The 23778-nt window shown below is 39.0% G+C and overlaps 2 protein-coding genes across 8 annotated transcripts in view; both read right to left on the reverse strand.

Moving 5' to 3' along the window:
- The window catches only part of LOC135208739 (putative leucine-rich repeat-containing protein DDB_G0290503), a 67555-nt gene extending 49811 nt beyond the window's left edge, over positions 1–17744 (reverse strand). Inside the window, exons 1-8 of one of the 7 annotated variants that reach the window (XM_064241234.1) lie at positions 17587–17740; positions 14193–14237; positions 12921–13737; positions 12610–12745; positions 11956–12168; positions 11462–11551; positions 10528–10656; positions 2911–3108 (exon numbers count right to left, since the gene is read on the reverse strand). In XM_064241234.1, the coding sequence (XP_064097304.1) occupies positions 2911–3108; positions 10528–10656; positions 11462–11551; positions 11956–12168; positions 12610–12745; positions 12921–13654 (1500 nt within the window). In that variant the 5' untranslated portion in view covers positions 13655–13737; positions 14193–14237; positions 17587–17740. The other 6 variants (XM_064241230.1, XM_064241233.1, XM_064241231.1 and 3 more) reach the window with 6 other exon arrangements.
- A 2931-nt stretch (positions 17745–20675) lies between these two features.
- LOC135208741 (late histone H1-like) lies at positions 20676–21555 on the reverse strand. The gene has a single exon (XM_064241237.1). It carries the CDS (start codon positions 21476–21478, stop codon positions 20906–20908), a length of 573 nt encoding a protein of 190 aa, XP_064097307.1. The 5' UTR covers positions 21479–21555; the 3' UTR covers positions 20676–20905.
- Between the last annotated feature and the right edge of the window lie 2223 nt (positions 21556–23778).

Genomic DNA, 23778 nt, shown 5'->3' on the forward strand with positions numbered 1-23778 from the left:
ATTGGAGAGGCTAAGATGGGCACGCCTGACAGCAAAGCCGTCAAAGTGTGAAGTTGCTCAAACCTAGTTGGTGTATTTAGGACACTTGATTGTCAGTGGTACAGTTGAACCTACAAATGACAAGTTGAAGGCTATTCAAGAGGCACCAAGACCAGAAACAAAGAAACAGGTCAGGTCATTCATGGGGTTAATTGGCTATTACCGCAATTTGTGCCGAACTTTGCATGTTTAGCAGCTCCATTAACTGATTTGACAAAGAAAGGATTTCCAAATAAGTTAGAATGGAAACAAGAACATGAAAATGCCTTCAGAACTTTGAAATCTGTTACTTTGTAGTCCTCTTCTTAGGCTTCCAGATTTATCCAAACCATTTATTCTACGGACAGATGCTTCCAACAGTGGGGTTGGCACTGTTTTGATGCAGGTGCATGATGGGAGGAAATATCCTATTGCCTATGCAAGTCGTAAGCTGATGGACCGTGAACAGAGGTATGCAGTCATAGAGAAAGAGTGTCTTGCTATTGTTTGGGCTTTACAAAAGTTTCAAGCTTAATTGTATGGCAAATTTTTATAATAGAGACATATCATCATCAGCTTTTGGTGCATCTTCAAAAGGCAAAGGTTTCCAATGGTAGATTAATGAGATGGTCTCTTTTTCTACAGTCATATAATTTCAGAGTGGAGGTTATCAAGGGGTCAGAAAACATAGTAGCTGATTTTCTGAGCCGTCACATTACTGTATAAATGTTAGTACATTCCAAGTTCTTTTTCGTATAGTTTTCCTTGTAATGTACTACAAAATCTTATTTTGTGTCTCAGGAAGGGAGGTATTGTCACATTTAATATTACAACTACTGTATAATATTCCAATTATATCGCTGAATACATTTCAAGTTTGTAACTAGCGTGTCGGTGGTTACTGGGCTTGTTATGTGTTTATTAGGCAGCCAGGTTCTTGAGATGTCTTCGACACTGGAACTGAGTGGTCAGGGTCATACTCTGTCCAACGCTACATGATTTTTGGTACTCCCATGCTTCGTGAACTTGGGAAAACTGTTACCTGTGTAGTTGTTACCTGTGTGGTACTGTTGCTGTTACCTGCGTGGTATTGTTACCTGTGTGGTACTGTTGCTGTTACTAGTGTGGTATTGTTATTGTTACCTGTGTGGTATTTTCTTAATATATCTCTCAACGTACGAGGACCCGACACTACGAATAGACTGATTATGCGAGTGCTGTATTTTGTTCCAGTAAGTGTTACTTGTAGTTATACTTCAGATTATTTGGTAGTGGTAATATATTTTATTACATGCGAAGATTGTGTTATGTATTGGTTAAATAACATCGCATTTGAAGGTTGTATTTGCTGTAGTTACTGAACTACCATACCATGTATTTGCTGTAGTTACTGAACTACCATTACAGTTCACGATTCAAATGGTGTTAGGACAACTGTAATACAGTTTAGTTGGTAAACGCAACTTGGGTTTTGTAATTGTAACTCAGGCTTTGTAAATGTAACGTAAATGTAACTTGGAGGGATAGTAAAATTCAACAGTTAATATGAAATGTACAATTTATAGGTGACCATTTTGGGTGCAGTATACCACAGTTCGAGCTTCTGGGTGCAAGTTGTCTACGATTCCTGTGGGTCATTGGCATCACTTTTGCAACCTGCAGTGGATCACAGCTCACAGCTCTAGTGGATGGGCCAAGACGGGCTCGTCATTCAGCACCTATATGCCAGTTTTGCTTAGATGTAGCATGAAAGCTGTTTGTCATTTGCATACCCTCTTTTGTGTTAAATTGATCCTAATTACCATAGCGTTAAATAAATTGTTATGATTTTACTTGTGTTATCACTTGCTAACAAAGGTCATCCTCTTTAAGTAGTAGGTTGGTTGGTTAAAGAACCCAACACAGTTCAGTGCAACTGTGACAATGATATACAACTGTCCTCTACACTATCCAATTGAACTCCCATTTCCTCTAAGTGTTCATTTATGTATTTTTTTCACCATGTTTTCCTGGCACTCCCCACAATTTTTTGTCACATTACTTCCTTATCTACTGCTTTGGCAAACTTTTCCTCATCCTTTTGCGTCAAATGTCTTTGAGATCCCAAGTCAATTCTCCCAGCCACAGGGCAACTGACCTCTCTTCCACTCTTCATTTGTAACGTACATACCTACTAGTTTTGAATTCTATAGTACAATCTTTTAAAATTCTAAGATTTCTTGTTAGTAACCATATTTCTGCAGCAGTAGTTCAGTCATTTCTGGTACTTACTCAAACATAAACACATTAAAACCGACCATATTTCTGCAGCAGTAGTTCAATCATTTCTGGTACTTACTCTACTGGAAACAAGTTCAATGTTACTAAAGTGCATCGTGTACAAACCAGTAATTTTACTCAAAATAATGTCAAGTTACAAAATTGTAATTAAAGGACAACTCCTTTTTCCCTCAATGCTTACTCTCCTCATTCCCATTCTTCTTTAGCAGAATTGGAATGGAAAATAAAATTTAGGCCAAAAGCCAAGTGCTGAGACCTAAGAGGTCATTAAGTGCTGAAAGGGAAACTGAGAGAGTAGAATAGAAGTTTTAAGGGTGAAACAGAAGGAAAACCTCAAAGCTGTACAATGAAACAACTGTTAGGAGAGGGTGGAAAGTAAGATAAAATTAAGAGAATATAAATGGAGGTAGAGTAAAAGGAATAAAAAGGGCTGCACTAGGGGCTGAAGGGATGCTGCAAAGAACCTTACATAATGCCTACAGCGCACTGCATGCAGTTGACTGATGGCACTATTCCCCCTCCATGGGATATCCTATCTTATCCTTCTTTATTAAACAATTACAGTGAAAACCAAGTCTCCAATATTGTAAAGCATAATTGCAAACTACAAACCTTTTCCTTAATTACTGTTTCTTTCAGTTCCTTCATTTCAACAAGCTTCTCCATGAGAGTCTGACGCTGGTCACGCAGTATCCGAAGATCACTTGCAATGGACGTGTTGGTCCTTGTCAATTTCTCATTTGATGTCTCGAGAGTGGCAAGTTTATGATTAGCCTTTTCTAGGTCATACTTCAAGTTGCCAAGTGTGACCTGGAAAAAGAAATTCATCACTGTTCTTATAACTTGGATGAACACTTGTAAAATTTATAAATTTGGTTATTTATTGTCTATAAATATCAATTTCACAACTTATAAGTAGCTGACACACAAAACTGCTATTTATATTTTGGTATATATGGCATCTAAATATCAAAGCAAGAACACAAAATTATTATTTCCATTGTGGTATGTATGGAATCTGAAAAGTGGGAATAAAAATTAAATTGTGCAATTAATCATTTCCAATGCACAGATCTATCAAAGCATGCAACCTTGTCTAAACATAAGAATGAAAATAAACAAAAAAAACAAAAAAACATGATGATTGTTATGATACAATAAAGTTTGTTCATACTTACCTGGCAGATATATATAGCTGTATTCTCCGAAGTCCGACAGAATTTCAAAACTCCCGGCACACGCAGTGGTCGGCCAGGTGGTAGTACCCATTCCCGCCGCTAGGAGGCGGGCGTAAGGAACCATTCCCATTTTCTGTCAGATTTTTCTAGTGCCACTGTCTCCTGAGGGGAGGTGGGTGGGCACTTTGATTATATAATATCTGCCAGGTAAGTATGAACAAACTTTATTGTATCTAACAATATCATTTTGTTTCATGAATCTTACTGCCAGATATATATATAGCTGAATCCCACCTTTGGAGGAAGGGGGAGACAGATTCGATTTTGGAAACAATTTCATATATATGATTGATATTTTGGTTCCTTAACTGTTAGCATAGCTGACTTCGTGGAGTACCGTCACCCAAGTCTGCATCTGCTTTACTAGAGACTCCAGCTAGGTAGTGACCTGGAAGCTGTTGAGTTTCTAGAGGATCTGTCAACTGGGGGCGTGACCACAATGCAACTAGATCCTATATTATAGACCTCCAATTTCGGTACTGCATTCCTAGAGGTGCCAGCAAGGACGTGACCTGTGTAGCTGGTGCGCTCTCAATGAACTGTCACGGGGAGCGTGACCACAATGTGACAGATCATATAGGTGTGTTTGAGACACCGAATGCTGTTAATGCTTCACTGGAGGTGCCAGCAAGGACGTGACCTATGTAGCTGGTGCGCTCCAGATGATTTGTCAATGGGGGCGTGACCACACTGTGACAAAAACATTTTACCCTACTATGAGGGCGAAGCAAAAACATTACCACCTGACCTAGCCTATCTGGTTAAACTTCGTAAAACCAGGCTAATGGAGGGAAGGCCGCCTAAGGCGGCCTACCCAAGACCACAAAAAACTAAACACCTACATAAACATAATAAAAATAAAAAATAAAAAGAAATAAAATTAAAAAGTCCAAACTAACATATTATTTTCTAAAAGATAGGAAGAGTGCTACTCTCTGTCCCCAATATATTGTCTGCTGCGACATATGGGCCCAAAGAGTAGCAGTTCTCGTATGTAATCCTCACCTCCCGAAGGTAGTGAGAGGCAAACACTGAATTACTACGCCAAAATGTGGCATTCAAGATGTCATTGAGTGCCATGTTCTTTTGGAAGGCTACCGACGTAGAAATAGCCCTCAGTCCATGCGCATTCACCTTCAACACTTTCATATCACTGTCTTGACAGGATGAATGCACTTCCTTGATGGTGCCCCTCAAGAAAAAAGCCAAAGCATTCTTTGACACTGGTAACCTTGGCTTCCTGACCAAAACACCACAAGTTATCAGAAGGACCTCTTATAAACTTGGTTCCTATCTTTTCAGACGGAGGGTTGACTTCCTAGCTATTGCTTAGGAGTCCTGCTTCGTCTCAGAGCCTCACGAGGATGTGACCTAATTGGGTAAGAGTTCTTGTGGGTTTGCCGATGGGGTCTTATCCACTTACTCGGCAAAGCCTAACTGGCATTTGTCAATGGGTGCTAATACACTATATGACCATATACCTATGCCTATTAGCATAATTAAGGAGCACAACACCGATCCCGATCACCTGATCCTAACACGAGGGTTTAGCGCTTACTTTTAAAAAGAGTTAAACTAAAAATTAACTCACTAGTTAAGGATCAGTGTCGGCTCCCTATCCCAGCAACGTATCCGCAGACACAACAACCAAGAGAAAAGGATCTCTTGTAGGTTGAATTGACATCCTTCGTGTAACGGGAGGTCAACACAGAATTGCATCTCCCGTAAGTGACAGCTCATATGTCCTTTATGACATATTGTTATGGAAACAAGAAGAATTCATAAAAGCTCGCACTTCATGCATAGGTTCAAACGGACTGGACATGAGGAACTTCAGAACTACATCCAAGTTCCAAGACGGCAACTTGGGTTGTTGAACCTTCATCGTTCGAAAGATCTCAAGAGATCGTGAAGGTCTCTGTTGTCCGCCAAGTCCAGGCCTCTGTGCCTAAAGACAACTAAAAGCACACTCTTATAACCCTTGATTGTAGAGACTGCAAGTTTTAGATCCCTTCTCAGAAAAGGAAGTCAGCAATCTGGCTCACAGGTCGTGGTGGAGGAAAATGCCGTTCTTCTTGCACCAACTCCTGAAGACTATCCACTTCGATTGTACACTGCGTTGGAAAACGCTCTTCTTGCACTGGCGATAGCTTTCGCCATTGACGTATAGAAGCCTCTCGCTCTGGCCAACTTTTGGATAGTCTGAATGCAGTCAGACTCAGAGCGAAGAGGCTTCTGTGGTACCTCTCGAAGTGGGGCTGTCTGAGTAGATCTGTCCTTACTGGAAGCGTCCTCGGGAAGTTTCCTACTGCAAAGGCCATGACCTCTGTGAAACCACTCTCTCGCAGGCCAGAACGGGGCGAACAAAGTCATTCTCGTCCCTTCCGACACCGCAAACTTTCTCATGACTTCCCCTAAGATCTTGAACGGGGAAAGGCGTACAGGTTCCATCCCCGTCCAGTCCCAGAGAAGTGTGTCTATCGTCACTGCAGCTGGGTCGAGTACTGGGGAGCAGTACAGTGGAAGCCTCTTCGTTCTGGACGTCGCAAAGATATCCACGAGCGTGGACGTCACCCAATAACCCCCACAGCTCTTGGCATACCTCCAAAGCAGAGTCTACTCGGTTGGCAGAAGTTGACCTCGTCTGCTAGGAGATCTGCCCAGAACATTCTCTACTCATGCTACAAACTTCGTAAGGATCATGACGTCCAGTGCCTGCCACAGCAAGATCTCCTTTGCCAGAGCAAAAAGGGACTGAGACTGTGTTCCTCCCTACTTCTTCAAGTACGCCAGAGCTGTGGTGTTGTCTGAGTTGACTTGGACTATTCGACGAGAGACTTTTTCTTGGAAAAACTGGAGAGCTAAAAAGATGGCTGCCATTTCCTTTAGGTTTATGTGCCAGGACACCTGTTCCCCTCTCCAGGTGCCTGCCACCTTCTTTCCCCCTAATGATGCTTCCCATCCCGTGGTGGACGCGTCGGAGAACAACACTAGGTCGGGGCTCTGAAGCTTGAGAGACACGCCCTCCGACAGCTACACTGGATCTAGCCAACATTTCAAGTGATGTTTTACCTCTCCTGAAATTTTCCAAGATCATGTGTAGATTCTTGGTTTTTTTCCAATTGTACTTGAGAAAAAAATGTAACGGTCTGAGGTGCAGTCTCCCCAGGAAACAAACTTCTCCAGCGAGGAAATGGTACCCCAGTTTAGACTCATCATTCCCTCACCGAGCACGAATCTTTCCTTAGGAAGGCTAAACACTTTTGTCTAAGCCTTGCTGCTGACGTCCCCTGGGACGGAAAAGCTCGAAAAGCCACTGAAATCCATCTGAATCCCCAGATACACGATGGATTGGGTTGGGATCAGATGTGACTTTGTCGAAATTCACCAGTAGTTCCAGGGACTTCACCAACGATTAAGTTGTTTGAAAATCCTTCAGGACACCGCGTTTGAGTGGAGGCATGAATGAGCCAGTCGTCCTTCGAAGATAACTGCGAAAGGAGGAGACTGAGGGGCCGCAGGCTGAAACTATTCTTCAAAAGAGGCTCAAAGCCATCGAACCAAGACCTCTTCTTCTTCTAACTGACACACGTTCGGGAAGATGGTAACCGTGCTCTCTAGACAACCTCTGGAGAGCTGCATGAAAACTAGAGAGCAAGGCAACTGGCGAAAGAGCGAAACGAGGAGAAGGAGGAAGAAGGGACTGCCTGTACTCTTGATTGGCAGCCTATCATCTTCCTCTCACGATGTGGCTTTGCCTTTCTCACTGCAATCAACAAAACAAGTTGTTGTTGCAAAGACACAATCATCCTTTTCGATGGAGAACATTCCTTCTCAGGCAAAAGGCTGATCCTTTGAGAAGACGATGGGCGAGGGGAAGCCCTCTCCTTCTCACATGGACCGCCAAGGATATCTTAGGAGCGACCGAAGCGCTCAAAAGCATACTCATCGGAAGACTCCTCTCGGTGAAGATCGCAACACAGTAGAAAAGATGAGAGGAACGTGAAGCGTCCCCCTCCCTGAGACCCACATCTACATCTCAGCTCTCTTTTACGCAGAAAGTCTTCCAATTGCCAGAGACGAATGCAAAGCAGAAGGAGCTAACGGACGAGAAGCGTCCCCTCCGAGGAACCAAGACGACGGCCGCCTGTGCGACCTATATCGTCTTCGTTCTCCTCAGAGGGAGCGAGACCCTCCGAGAGTTCCAACTCCTGCGCGGGGAGGACGTCTCTGAAGACTAAAGTAATCTTTCAAGATTCAAATTCTATGAGATTATGAGCCATGCATCACCTATAGACGAATCTTGGACTATGAGAGATGTTCAGAATCATTTCTAGATCATCTATGCTATTCCAGTTTTTCTGCAGGAAAAACTGGAGAGGTGTGAATTTCAGTCTATTCAGGGAAAACAAACTTCTCCAGCGAGGAAATGGTCCCCTGCAATTCATTCATTCCCTCACCAGAGCATGTTCCTTCCCTAATAAGGCTGCGTTTCACTTAAACAGGAGTAATTTGAAGACACTGTAGAAGATTGTTCATTGTTTCTTCTTCCTAAAAGTCTCCTTCCTGAGATCCATTCCTTACTATTCTCTGATTCTCGGCGAATGTCTGAAGAAGCATTACGTTGTGCGTCCATCCAAGCGTCCTGCCGAGCGTCGCGCTCGGCGCTGTCGTATTTGGCAGAAGGAAGGAGTCCCCTTCATAATCGAGCAAGGGGACGTCCTCGGCGAACTAATTGACTGCATCTCTTGCACATCATTCTTGTTCGAGGGAAATCATGTGTGTTATGCCGCCGTAGACTCGGACAGAATTCTGTTACCATGCGGTAAACAGAACCGAAAAAGGTCTAATACATATATATATATACATACATACATTTATACATATATAACCATACATATATATATATATATATATATATATATATATATATATATACATATACACACATATATATACACATACTACATACACAAATATATATAATTATTTTTATGAAAAAATTCTCGCAAAGTGAAGATGTTCAGCCATGTATGCTAGAATTCCCTTCAACCCGAGGCTAAGGCCGTGATTGTAGGTAGAAATATCGGTTAGTCCGTCAATCCCGCAGGAGAGAGAGAGACGTAACCTACTGCGCATAGCAGACAATCAGATGGAACTAGCTACACTGGCATTAACGCATTAGTGACAGCAGACTCTGAGAACGTTCGTCGTTCTCGCACTGCTCTGCCTGAGTTGCCACCTACACCATTCTACGAATGAATAGGTTTACTATCATTATAGAGCAGAAACCAAATCCATCAAACTAGTATATTTAAGCGAAAACTGAATTTGCTAAATATAAAGGCTAACTTGGTATTGTCATAACAATACCTTAAATGTTTAAAAATAGGGAAACCGGCAACCCTGAATAGTTGCAGGGAGAACGATTAAATGTAATAAGAATAATCGTACTCTCGGTTGTCCTCCGTAGGAGTAACTATGGTATGAGTATATAACTTGAACCATACAACAGTTTGATAGTAATATGACGTAAGGGCAAAAATAATTATTAACTATGATACAACATCGCTTGTTTCACCTTTACCCGGCAGATTATATATACTATAATCTGACTGGTAAGTTTTATGAAACAAACGTAGAGTATTTTAGACACTTGGACAGCTACCTCCCTACTACATTCTGCCTCACCGAGGTAGGGAGAGCCATCACGCGTAGTGTTTTGTCAATGAGAAATTATACGCTTACGCGATAGAATGAACACTCATGGCATTATCACTATTCTTCACTACACTACTATAACTTTCCAATGCAAACATGATTCCAGGCTACGCAGAGATTTAAGAATCACAGATAGGGTATTACCCTCCAAAGACACTATTGTAGGGCCCGAAGGCATCACAGGTCTTTGGAGGGATAAATTCTACTGGACTGGGTAACTTGTGTTACACGCCTGGAGGAAGACCTCCTTACACTATCACGTTCTAGTTTACGTACCTATGATTCATAAGCCTTCCACGCAGAATCAGACATATTTTCACACTCGTTGCAGCGCTCATCAAACATACAAACATGTTTCCTACATTCCGCGCACACTGTATGAGGGTCTACCGAAGTTTTCGGTAGCCTAACCTTGCATTCTTCCACAACATACTCTGGCCTAGTCGAACTAGATCCAGACATCGTAAGTTTAAGGAAAAATCAAGCCAAAATAAAAAACAATCCACAATTAGCGTATGCCTAACCACCGATCCTAATCAAATAACCAAAAATCAATCGGGATACTCAAGTGACCAAAAGAGTTCCAAAATCCAATGACGGAGGTGCAGAAAACACTTGTTGTCTGCACCGGCGACAGAAAATATCTGACAGAAAATGGGAATGGTTCCTTACGCCCGCCTCCCAGCGGCGGGAATGGGTACTACCACCTGGCCGACCACTGCGTGTGCCGGAGTTTTGAAATTCTGTCGGACTTCGGAGAATACAGCTATATATATATCTGGCAGGTAGATTCATGAACAAAATGTAAAATCACATACAGAAAAGCAATATGTTGTAATAAAGTTTTAAAAGTATCAACTACAGTATTGTAAAATGTAGATATAATTTCAACAAGTAAAACCTCCAAAATGGACCATACATATAAAGACCAGATTTATAAAGAAATAACTCAAGAAGAAAAATCAAATGTAATTATAAACAGATGGTAATAACAGAGAAAAAGACCAAGAACATCTTAACCTGAGTATACTAATAAACAGATCAAATAAAGACAGAAGGGCTATCAGCAGGCGATAAAGGATCTCTAACCAAAGTGACAAATTCTTACTTAAATTTCAACTAGCCATCTCTTCATATCAACCAGTCAATTCAACCCCTCTCACCCCTGACCAATGTATAAGGTTTCACTATTATTATTATTATTATTAATTATTATCAATAATAATACTATACATACAAGAAAACATTACTAAAATAACAAACTTCCTACCTCTTCAACTTCCTGGAGATACTTTTGCTTTTCTTCCAGTTTTCTGGTGAGACGGAAATTCTCTTCAGCCATTTCCTCCGCCTGTCTCCTGCTGGCGACAACTTGTGCCACAGACTCTTCCAAAGAAATCTGCAATAATGTTTTAATATTATTTCCCATTTAGTTTCAAGCAGCATTTTCCAGATTTCTTCTCTGGAATATGACGTTATGAAAGTGTACATATAATTAGGTAGTTTTAAAAAATGTAGCACGATAAAGACAAAAATATGTTTACAAAAGGGCTTAATTGGTTTTTAAGAATGAAACAAAGGCTCTTAATACTGGCTTTGTTATTTCTAAAATCACAGACACTATCAAGATACTACATTCCTTTCCAATATAAAAAAATCACACAGTTTCCTTCAAATTTTTGGTCTGAAGGGAACTTCTAAAAATTTGGACCTAAAAGTTGAACCCCAGCATAAGTGTGGTTCCCAAAAAATTACATGTGCTTGGAGCTGAACATGTATAAATAAGAATATCAAGTTCTTGGGAAATGCCATCCCAAATTACCTCAGTGGAACAATACATTGATAATGCCACCAGTGACATTCTGCCTAAAATCATTAAGCGTAGTTGGGATCACAGATTTTGGTAAATTTTCTCATATAATATGATGTTCCTGGATTTGTAAATTCACAAGTCCATGCAAAGATGATATTAGAAATAATCCGATTTCCAAACATAGCAGGGACAGCATAAATGAAGAGTCAAATGGCTTTACAATGAGAGCTGATAAACCTAGTATTTTTTTAGGATACCTGGAACTGCTTCTGATTAAAATATGCTATTCCTGACTTGCCACCTGAATAGCAGTTGTCGGTAGAGAAACAGCAACAAAATACCAAAACTCAAGGTGAGACTATGGAATGCTCATAAAAGTAACTCTACTCACCTTCACTTTCTCATAATCCTTGTCTAATTTCTGGTAACTCGAAATAATCTCTTCCTTCTTCATTAAGTCTTCTGCCAGTGACTCTTTCTCCTGGAAAATAAAAATAAAATGCCTTGTACTAAAACACAAACAATAATATTCAATGTCTTCTTTACTGTCTGTTACTTCTTTGGTATTCAACTTTCCCTTCTGTTTCTTCTTACTCAGGTATTCAACTTTGTCCCTTCATTCAAGTGGGTTTGATGATCAGGTTAAACAGAGAAACAGAAGAAACCTTTCTTCAAATTTACATAAGTCAACAATAAAAAATTATTCATGACTGCACGCATGTCCCCTCCCAACAAGATTTTGATTCATTTGTTGAAAAATTTGGTTTCAGCAAACACTGCAGAATATTTCCTTGAGGGTGGTCACTGACAACATTCCAAGATAGATTTACCGTGCAATAAATTTACTAATAACCACAATTATACAACATTTATTTAAAAACTTACCTTTTTTAACTCATCGCACTCCTGCCTCAGCCTCATCACCTCATTTCTGTTGGCCGCATGAGCAGAGATCCATTCTTGCTGAATTTCGGCTAGCTGAGCATCTGCCTCTTGTAAGCGAGCCTCAAACTTTTCAATCAGGCGGCCCATTACGGCTGCTTCCTCGGTACTCTTCTTCAGCTTCCTTTCCATAAGAATGTGCTCTTCATCATTAAGCTGTAAAAAAACACAAGCACTACACACATTTATACTGGACATTTGATGGGTTTAATTCTCACACTCATGGACAATTACAGAGAGGCTTCAAGAGAACATCATTCTCCAACACAACAATGGTTTCCTAAATGGTTCCTTTACATGATGGCATTAAAGAGGCTTGTGGAATAAAACAGCCACTATTAGCAATATCATAATCATGAATCATTTTCATTCTAAATCAAGGTTTCCCTGTAATGTAAAGGTGCTAGACATGTGAACTGCTCTCCTCATAGAGTTCTATCTTATGCCTTCTGCCTAAATTCACAGTTGGCCCAGGTCTGCCACCTTAGTTGTCACCCTTCTAGTGATTTTCCAAGCCCTCTTATTCAAATACATATACAAGACAGTACATATTCACAAACTTTTCAAAAATAACAAAAGTAATAAAAGAAGTCTTACCCTTTTCTGTTCTTGTGCCACTTGAAGCACATGGAGTAATTTTCGGCAAAATGCCAACGCACTGCTTTGATCAGTGGGAGGATCCACTCCTATATCTTCCCATCCCATTAACCTCCAGCGAAGACTTGACAATTGGCTAAAATTAAAGTTGGCATTTCAAATCTAAAATACAACTTAACCTAATATTTAGTTTCATACAATCAACATACAGCATTGAGAAAACTTTATAATTTCATGTTCATTTTATCAGCATTTCACAGCAATAAGAGAACAATCAAAGATCGGCAGCTACCAATATAAGATCAACTTACTTCAATAATTCATGTGAGCCTGACAATGTTGAGTTACTGTTCTCTGGAGTCCTATTCGATTCTGCAGTGTCGAATGTCACACTCTTGTTTAGTATTTTTAGATCTGCAGGTAACCGATTAGATCCTTCATTTAAAATGGGATCTGATGAACTATACAGATGACCTTTTGGTGTAAACATTTGTTGAAGAACTGCTTCCTGATCCCGTGCTAATCCTGGACCTGGATCTCTGTTTGGGGGAGCATAAGACATAAGAGGACTTCTAGATCTGAGAAGTGTTGAACTCTGTGCACTCTCTGAGGTAGAGGCTAACTTTCTATCAATTGACTGCAGCAGCTCATTCAAAAGGGAATGATCATGGAGTAGATCATGGTTTTCTTGGAGAGCATATTTCACATCCCCAAGAGGCATCTGTTGATTATTCTTGGGAAGATTTCTATCATGTTCAGGTATCTGGTGTTTGAACACTGCACCACCAATGGGCAAAGGCTTTCCATTCTTAGAAATTGCAGAGGAGGCAAAACTAACAAAGTTTTGCTGTCTTCCCTGCACATTTTTAGAAACTCCACTGTGAGGCTCTTGAGGATGCGAGGGTTTTGCTGCATTATAAGATTTTTTAGATCCAATTGAACCAAGGACAGTTTCCTCATCTTCTAGTTCGGAGTCAGAAATGTTGCCTATGCTGATGTCGCCTAGAGATATCCCACTACTCTGTGATGACAGTTTGCAATCCATTGTTGACAGGTAACCCAGTGGAATTCTCCCTCATCTCTGATTTCCTTCAACGCTTAGGTATAGCTCCAAAATGTTCGCTAATCCTGTCAAAACAAATAAGATTAGTACAAGTACATTAGCTTTTCTTGGTCTATTGCTAAAGATGAAAATGTCATGAATTCAACACTGTAAACACAATGATTTTTCAAAGTAGGGTATCAAGCTAACAATCTTTTTCTTTTTAATCATGATTATTTTTATAAAAGATTTTCCCTTTACCAGGAATTGTAAAGTTAATGTTGGACAGCTAATTGAATTAAAGACCAAAGGAAAAAAGTTAACATTGAAAAAATTAACATTGAACACCACTGCAGTCTGGGCTGAATGAGCACTGCAAAAAGAAAACCTTTAACATCTGCAACATGCTGCAGAAGGCATGCAGAGTAACATACCTTTTGTAACATTTGCAGTTCCCTAAACATCTTTTAATTCTCTACTAGAAATTTGCATTCTCAGTTCATCCTGACCTTGGATATTAGTTGTCTTCTTTACCACCTACCCTGAACTTGGGGTGCTAGGGGCTTTGTCTCCATCCTAACCTGACCTAGGAAGTCCAAAAAATATATAGGTAAGCATTCTACCTTTACTATTCCCAACTTAAACTTAGAGCATCATACATCATAAACTTGAAATGTAAAGTTTCATCTTCACTTAACCTTGAACGCCAGTTCTAGCTGTCTCCCTCCTTAACGTTGGGAGGTACAGCTACTCTCAATCAAGTTCAGAAGAAGCATTCTGCCATTGAGAGGTAGCCCACTTATCAGTAGAAAGGAATAAAACAGTTCCAGATGGAAAGAACTGTTTTACATATATCCTTTAGTAAAAATTATTTATTCTATGTCCATTTATGGATGGAAGAGTAACCAATAACACCATGGGACTCCAGATGCCCAATAACAAATAATACTGAAATAGCCAGTGTAGAGTTTTTATTATGTTCTATGCAGGAAATCGAAGTGATAGATTTTCCCAAAAAAACAAGGTTAAACAAAAAAGTTAATCGTACAGAAAAGACCCAAGGGATGCCATGTCCAGTACCAGCTCCTTGGGAAATAATGAAAAACTGTTGAGAAGAAGGTAGCATGACGGCGGAAAAAATGGGCAATATATGGGAGGATGCTTGAATAAATAGCCGATAATAACTTCACAGGCCACAAAGCCATTTTATTGCTTACTTCCTCTTCACGGAACAACAACTGTAGTTATAACTTTTACCAACAAAGGCACTAGCGGCAAAACACAGACAATGTAATATAAATAAATTGTAAACTTGAATAAATATGTATAGAATTATTCATCTTGAGTTTCTTACTCAACAAAAACCATAAACATATGACAGTACATTTCTTGATCTCGGTAAATTTCATCAATTTATCTGGTGTACGGCACTAGGGTAAACAACCGCAGTCGATCCATCGTCATTGCGTGGCTCGGCCTTATTCACTCGATATTTAATTGGTGAAACAAGAATACAATTACATCTTTAAGCATACCATTCAAAAGATTGAAGTTTCGTCAACATAATGTGACATATGAAAGCACCATACGAACTAAAATAAGCATGTGAGCTCTTCGTAAAATATGTTTTCAAGGCAGTTTTGAAATCCAATATGGCGGCAGCCGTGTGACTTGTCGTTCGTAATCACAGACAATCCACCATCTTTCCCAGCCTTCCCAGCACTCATTTGAACAATGTTAGCATATATATGTAACGTTTCTTGATCTTACTCAAGATTGCAGTTGTAATCAGCACAATAAAACAACATTTTGTTACCTATATTAGTGAAAGTATGAAACTTTATTCCCAGGGTCATGGTTTGAACTGAAATTCATTTTTACCTTGTAATCGGTGGTTTTATCCTCACTGCCATCACAACTGAAACTCCACAGTGCTTATTTGATTGTAATTATACACATTTTGGTCTTAATTCACTCCAAATTGCACTTGAACCACATTGCAGTTCCTGGTTCCTAAGAGCTCACTCCACAAACACAGTTACGGGCAGCACACGAGTACACGGTTTATGAGGTGCAAAGCTTTATTCCCTTAATTGTTTACTTTACTTATTGTTTAGTTTAACTTTACTTTGTTACTTCAAAATGTTTATTTAATTCATGTCTATTATCCCTTTTTTGCAACCAAATTAACCCCGAAAAATTACAGATATTTCTGAAGTACTTACGAGCAGACGACGCGACGGCAAAATGACTCATCGTTGCCAATCTAGTGGAGCTCCACACTTACGCCGGTGCATTTACAAACTGTTTCCATGAATTCTAGTTGTCATAGTAATGCAGTAATGATAAAATTGCTGTAATATGTATATATACTACAAATAGATACGCTAATTTCACTTATTTCCCCGGTTTTGTGAAAGTCTCATACCCAGTTTGGAAGGTAAACACATACCAATTGACAACACTGATAAACAATTGAAGAGCACAAAGAATGCAGTAGTTCCCTTGGATAAGTGTGGTGTGCGGATTTAGCACAGGAAATGGGAAGTTTGTTGACACAAGCAACTCTGCAAACATTGAGATGGCATCAATCTTCTAAACATTTTTAGTTATAAGCAAAAATTTTGAAAGCGTCATGGGGGGTGGTGTGCACTGCGTTTGGTCACACTTTTCATTACCCTCTGTTTAATCTTAAAATATGGCCTGATTTCTAACTTTGGAGAAAACACTTACTTCGAAAGGAGAGTAGAGGTCTCGAACTGTTCCTTTCACCACCAACAACTCATGACTGATGACCATCTCCTGTGTCAGGACGTGTTAAAAGTACTTTTTCGGAGGGTGGCCACAAATGCAGTAGTCAGTGGGTTGGCCAGGTCCAGTCGGTTGTTTACTCTATATACAACCTTTTCTATATACCTAGGTAGTTCAATCGAAAAATGGTAGAACTACATACTAACAGCGCATGGGGCATTATCTTGGAAATTAACATTTTCTGTAATATTTTGGTTGCTTATCAAGAATGTACCATTATTTTTTTCCCAGTTGACTGTAATTAACCTTAGAAGTTGTATGCTGGCCATCCTGGAATGCTAATTTGCATGCGCAGTGTTGGTAACAGGTGGATTTTCATCCGCCGGGGGTTCACCGTCCCGCCTAAGTAACACAGCCTACTACATATGTTAGGTTAGGGCAAGTTAACCAAATGCTATAAGACAATATCTACGTGCAGAGCTCTTCTGTAGAATTAACCAGAAAACTACCTTCTATGTAAGAAATTAATTTATCTCAAGTCTACGTAAAAAGATGCATACCTGATAGCTATAACTGACAGCGTAACCTCACCAACTTGTTAGGCTACTAGCCTGTCCCTAAAGTACCATTAGGTAATAGAATAAATGTGCATGAATAAGGCAAAGAGCAGAACCAGACATAGCTAGAGCCTAACCTTCATTAGGCTAGGCCTTCATTTTAATAATATCCAACATCTAGACTGGTTAGGCTAGCGGTAGCCTAACCTATGGGGTACTTATAGAAGCTCGCATTAGTGGAGGAATTACAGTAAATACTGAAATTGCAGGGTAAGAATTACCTACTTCAGGAATCATGGAAAATTTAACCAAATTTTACGCTGAACTACCTACTAGCTAGTAGTAGCTACCTATTACCTAGTGGGTACTAGTACCCGACTACCGAGTCAGTGGAAATCCAATACAAGAATTACTAGGTTAGTACATTACCTAGGTACAAAAATACCACTGCTGTAATCACAGCAATAGTAAAATATTTCTTGATAGGATACCACATCAATTACCAGAATCGTCATGAGAAAATTACTAGTAGTACCTACAGTATGAATCAGCAATTCCCGAAATCACCAGATGAACTGTAGAAACAGGAATCAATGCAATTTTAAATATACTCAGGAATCACATTACCTAGTTGCAAGTAAAGAATTTGCCATAAATAATACAGGAATCACAGCAATAACTGAAATCGTCAGGAGATAGTACACCACGAAGGGAATTACAGCAACAACACAGTCAATTCAAAATGTTTTCAAAATTTGTATTGCTGTCTTATTTACACGGTATTGGATACCAAAGCCCAAAGGGTAAAGTTAGTGTTGTTAGAGTAATGTTTCTCAGTTTTTTACTTGAGTAGACAATTAAAACCATCTAAATAAAGTAATCAGCTATGATAACATTTAAAAAATATAGTAATTCAAAATAATTTCAATTGTCAATTGTGAACTTTTTATTGGATAAAAATTTTTACGAACTGGATATTGGTACGGCAGCCGTACCCCGATCTCGGTAGATATTGGTACGGCAGTGAATTGCGCATGCGCTAACCGTTGTTTACCGCCTCACGCATATCCAAAGACTATATACTGAAGTATATACACAGTCTTTGGGCATATCAGTGACAGCAAGAAAAATGGTGACGGAACAGCATGAACCGCGGAATAATAAATTACATTAGTTTTCGCCGAAAAACAGATGTTTTCAGGCTTTAACGAGCTGAAGAAAGCCATAGACATCTATGAAGACTCAAACTTTCAAAAATTGGGTAATTCATGGTATATACGTAGGTCACGAACGATCGAATCGGCCCTGAAAAGAATTCCGAAGAGGAGATTCAAAGAGGATTATATATAAATATATACACTACCATCGTACCTTTGGTGACTTTCTCGGCTCTTTATTCTGCCCGACGTCGGCAGCTGCAAGGGCCGTTATATACTTTACAATATTCTTTTAATTCACTTCATTGGGTATATTGCAGCTGTCGGAGAAGACGATAGAATTTACCAGGTCCATTAAAATCTGGATAGTGTTGTTTTTGTAGTACAAAAAAGCGGGACACAATTCACAAAAGCTAAACAAACAAAAACAGGGGGGAGGAACATTTTGCTAACTGAAAAAACAAAAAAGGGGGACAGATGTTCAAAAAGCGTGACTGTCCCACCTAAAAGCCGAGCTCTGGTTTGCATAATACAGTATGATTAGCAAACTGGTAAACGGATACAGCTAACTGCCGTATCTACAGCAAGTCAAGACCGCAAATACGGCGCCAATGACAGAATCTGCCGTACCCTCACCGCACTATATTATTTGTACGGCAGGAAGTCTGAAATTGACGCATGCGCAATTCACTGCCGTACCAATATCTACCACGATCGGGATACGGCTGCCGTACCTATATCCTGTGCCAAATTTTTATAGCATACATTTCAGTATACATTACTTTTCACTGCAAGCAAATGTTCTCTTCAAGAACTACTTACCGATGGAATAAGTAAATTGCTTTTTATAGGAGGAAATATTTGGTATTATTGTGAATATATATAACTAATAACCATATATATACATACATACACACACACACATACGTATATACATATATAATATATATATATATAACCTATATGTATATATAATTATTTACCATGTTATAAACAATTTAACAATTACATGTACTTTATCCATCAGAAACTTCATTGTATGTGAACGAAACACTTGTGCATCTAAGAAAAAGTAGTATGTAGATATATATATATATATATATATATATATATTATATATATATATATATATATATATATATATATATATATATATATATATATATATATATATATATATATATATATAGGTATATTAGATGAACAAATGTTTCACTCACTAAATGAAGTTTTTGATGGATAAAGTATAATTGTAAAATTGTTTTTAACAAGGTAAATATTTAGTACTTCTTGTTGAACAATATATAAACACTAACCATACTTTTATATATATATATATATATATATATATATATATATATATATATATATAATATTGTGTTTATATAGTTCAACAAAAAGTACTAAATATTTACCTTGTTAAAAACAATTTTACAATTATACTTTATCCTTCGAAAACTTCATTTAGTGAGTGAAACATTTGTGCATCTAATATATATATATATATATATATATATATATATATATATATATATATATATATATATATATATATATATATATATATATAATATATTATATAGCTACATATTTTTCCTGTGAGGGGTTGTTTGAATAATAGGAAATTACTTACATAACGTATTCCATAAACAAAACAAGTGAAAAACTAAAGATCTAATTCCTCCCAATTTTATAAGGCTTATTCTCGTGAAATTGCTTCACTGATTACCGTTATACCTAAGTCAAGGGCATATTTCAATTCTCGTAACAAGCTATTTAAAGTGGCTTCGAAACTGGGATCCTTAACGTTTATTTGCATGGTGTTTTAACGTTGCATGGAACCAGTGGTTATTGGGACTCAACGCTCATAACCATAGGTTACTCAGGGTTTGTATAATTTATATTGCTATAAAAGCACTAGTAATAGCATTTTTTCTTCTTTACCGATTTGCTATGTAAAAATTATGTTTCAGTTCCAAGTTTACTTATACGCTACATTTCTGGTGAATGCTTGTTAAAAGTTAGAAACAAACCAAGTCCATTAACCATCAAGACCCTAGAATGAGCAAATTAATTAGTTTCCAATTTATGGAGTATAAAAGCTTTAAAGTTTTACTAGATGCCTGAGTAACTTAATATTTCTTTAGCGATTTCATTTTTTATTTTATCTATCAATAAATTTAGACTAGCATTCATTATTTTTTGAAGGTTAAGACAATTTAGTTCAACTTTGTAATCTAGGTATCTCCTTTATATATTAGTTCCGCTGTCTGGAAACTTATTAGTTTCATTGGTATTTTACTGTAAAAAAAAAGAATTATATTTCCACCATTACTTAAACTAGCCATGTCCAGTTTCATAATAGCATTTATTTTACTTTTTTCCATTAAGTGGTCTGGCCTAAAAATCATTTGTAGAGAACTTATTCTGTTAGCCAATTACTAATTACTTATAATTTGTTTCTCTTTCAACTAGGTAATACACTTTCTTTTTGTTGGCAAACTTTTTACTCAAGATAAGTTTATTCATTCCATCTGAGAATACATGAAAGTAAACTGATAAAAATTGAACAATTTTATTAAGATACATCTCACATACAAGAGACCTCTAGAGAAAAAGGCGAGCGCAAGAACGCACGCAGTCAGGTACATTTGTCTTATAAAACGATAAAAACTCTTAAATCTTACATTGTACTGTACAAAGACTCCTACGGAGTAATAAATATTTCTCTATCACTTTATGGAAATTTTAAATATACATCTAGCAAATGGGTCCGTCAACGTAGATATCTACTTCTTTGCCTTCTTGGCTGCAGGCTTCTTTGCTGCGGGCTTTTTGGCGGCCTTCTTAGCTGCGGGCTTCTTGGCGGCTGGTTTCTTTGCGACCTTCTTAACTGCGGGCTTTTTGGCGGCCTTCTTAGCTGCTGCAGGTTTCTTGACTGCCTTCTTGGCGGCGGGCTTCTTTGTGGCCTTCTTGGCGGCGGGCTTCTTTGCGACCTTCTTAGCTGCAGATGCGGGCTTCTTGGCGACCTTCTTAGCCTTCTTAGGCTTGGCAGGAGCCTCTGCCTTGACAAGCCTGAACGACCCAGAGGCACCAGCGCCCTTCACCTGCTTAATGGCGCCCGCGGCGACGCCCCTCTTCAGCGCCTGCTTCAGCTGGGTGCCGGCGGCCTTAGCGTCGACTTTGTAGTTGGAGACAATGTACTTCAGGATTGCCTGACGGGAGGAGCCAGAACGCTCCTTCAGGGCGGCGATGGCAGCAGCAATCATGGCAGAATATTTGGGATGGGAGGCAGGCTTCTTCGGTGCCTTTGCCTTCGCCTTCTTCGGGGAAGCTGGGGCGGCTGCGGGAGCGTCAGTCATTTTGGAGAGTGAGAGGAGGAGCGCGACGCGATACGCACTGAGTCTAAGCGTGTGAGCGAATGTCGACTCTAAATTCCAATTTTCCTGGTTATTGAGGAGTGCGGACGGATATGTAGTCAAGCCTCTCGCGCGCCCGTTTTCGTTCAGTTTCACAATCTTGCTGGCGCTATCTGTGTTTGTTATAATTACTCTGGCGGGACTTTAACGACCGTACTCTATGGTCCTGCATTTTCATATTTACAGAAACGACTGAAAAAGAATTGATCTTCAGGTTTATATACTTACATTTTTCGTAAAGGCTTCTCCGAGTGATTTATTATCGCATTTCTCGGGATAGTGGTTGTCTTGGATACCACCTTCTCTGACAAAACACTAAATAACTATTATTACAAAAATATATTTTATATTTATTACATACGTATATGTAGAAGAATAAATTTACTTTGTTTGTGTATGATCAATTAAAACCTTCGACTTCCGTAAACCTATGAAAATTACGTCGAAAGATGCACCACTAACACAACTTCTGGCGCCTGGCCATCCTAAGAGCACGCATAGCCCCGTGATTTATTTTCTTCGATAATTTATTATTGGCATTTAATTAACGCTTGTTGTTGTAATTAAATGATAGTTTGTATCAATATCGTCCATTTGACCATAAAAATTCAAGTTGAACTCGAAACACACATTTTTTATTGAATATTTTCCGACGCTCCTATAGTGCAAGGAGTGACTACTGGTAGGCTGCTCCCACAACCGTACGTCGTGGAAGCTGCCGAATAAAATTTATGTTTTTCTCTTCGTCTTTTGTCATATTCAATTGCAGACTGAAATGAATGTCCAAATAACGTCTAAATAATATTCAAGAAAGTTTGTTTATGTAGAAATGTCTACAAAATGCGAGAATTTCCGCCGTCTTTGGTCTACCTAAGATTACACAGAGATCGAACCTACTACATAAGACGTTCGTGTAGGATGTGTTTTTCTACGATGTTTTGATCGTGTTTTTCTTCAATGCGTGCGTTTTTCCGCTTGATATTCACGCAAAAGAAAGATAACATAATAATGTTTAATTTAGGAAAGCAATAATCCTCAAAACTAGAGCGATTTTATGGTAAACGACCTCTATATTTGGGAAGGGCTCGCCTGACATAGAGTCTAAGTTTGCGTGCTACGAGAAGAATGTTCGGTCTAGGACTTTATACACGACATTGACAGAGAGGAGGTTTATACCAAGTTGCTTGGAGTCATGGATGCAATGATGCAATGAAGAAATGCTTTCTCTCTCTCTCTCGCCCTCTCCCTTTCCCTCCACAGGATTCCCAGGAGTCGTGACCTTAGAGACATAACAGAATAGGATACCCTTCCTCTCTCGTCATAGATGACATTGACAAAGGTGATAATGATATAGAGTCTTAAAGTTGCTTGCATTCATGGATGCAATGAATAAATGCTTTCTCTCACTTCATTTCCCTTCGTAGGATTCATAGGACTCTTTCGGGTGTCTTAAGGGATGTTAGAGCATAGGATCCTTCCTCTCCGGTCCAAAATATACATGAGTTACCCCTAGAACATGACGGTGCGTCCCTTGTTTTGCAAGGGGGCGTGGTACGTTGCAATTCAACACTGATGCAATGTTACAAAGTTGTTATTTACGCACTGCACGGAGTTAGTTGACTCTTTGGGTACTTATTGTTACTTTACTATCCATAGAAATACATTTATTTTTTATTTTTTACTTTATCTCATTGCAAAATAAGCAATTATGGGGTTCTGTGTTAACTGAAAACGCCTGACATTTCATAGTTCTCTCTCTCTCTCTCTCTCTCTCTCTCTCTCTCTCTCTCTCTCTCTCTCTCTCTCTCTCTTTCTCATTGCAGAATGTTGCAATGTCTTTTTACAAAACAAGGATTAGGGGAAAATAATCGATGGTTGTACTAATTTATGACGAAAACCCCCCCCCCCCCTCTCTCTCTCTCCTCTCTCTATCTCTCTCTCTCTCTCTCTCTCTCTCTCTCTCTCTCTCTCTCATCATCATCATCATCATCTTGTCGTGAAAGTACAATATGATCAATAGCCTAACAATACCTGCTCATACTTGACAATGACAATGACGCCATCGCAGAAAACTACATAATTCAATTATTTATCCTCTCTCTCTCTCTCTCTCTCTCTCTCTCTCTCTCTCTCTCTCTCTCAACGCAAACACACGCCTGCATGAACGAATTAACGTATTCTCTTATTCTCTTTCGTATCAGTGACTTACAAATAAGTATTATTAAAGTACGTTCTAAAGACAG

Source organism: Macrobrachium nipponense, chromosome 35 (assembly GCF_015104395.2).
Source record: "Macrobrachium nipponense isolate FS-2020 chromosome 35, ASM1510439v2, whole genome shotgun sequence".
NCBI classification, from domain to species: Eukaryota; Metazoa; Arthropoda; class Malacostraca; order Decapoda; family Palaemonidae; genus Macrobrachium; species Macrobrachium nipponense.

Coding starts and splice junctions, on each gene's coding strand:
- LOC135208741 (XM_064241237.1), bottom strand. CDS start 21,478: ATGACTGACGCTCCCGCAGCCGCCCCAGCTTCCCCGAAGAAGGCGAAG.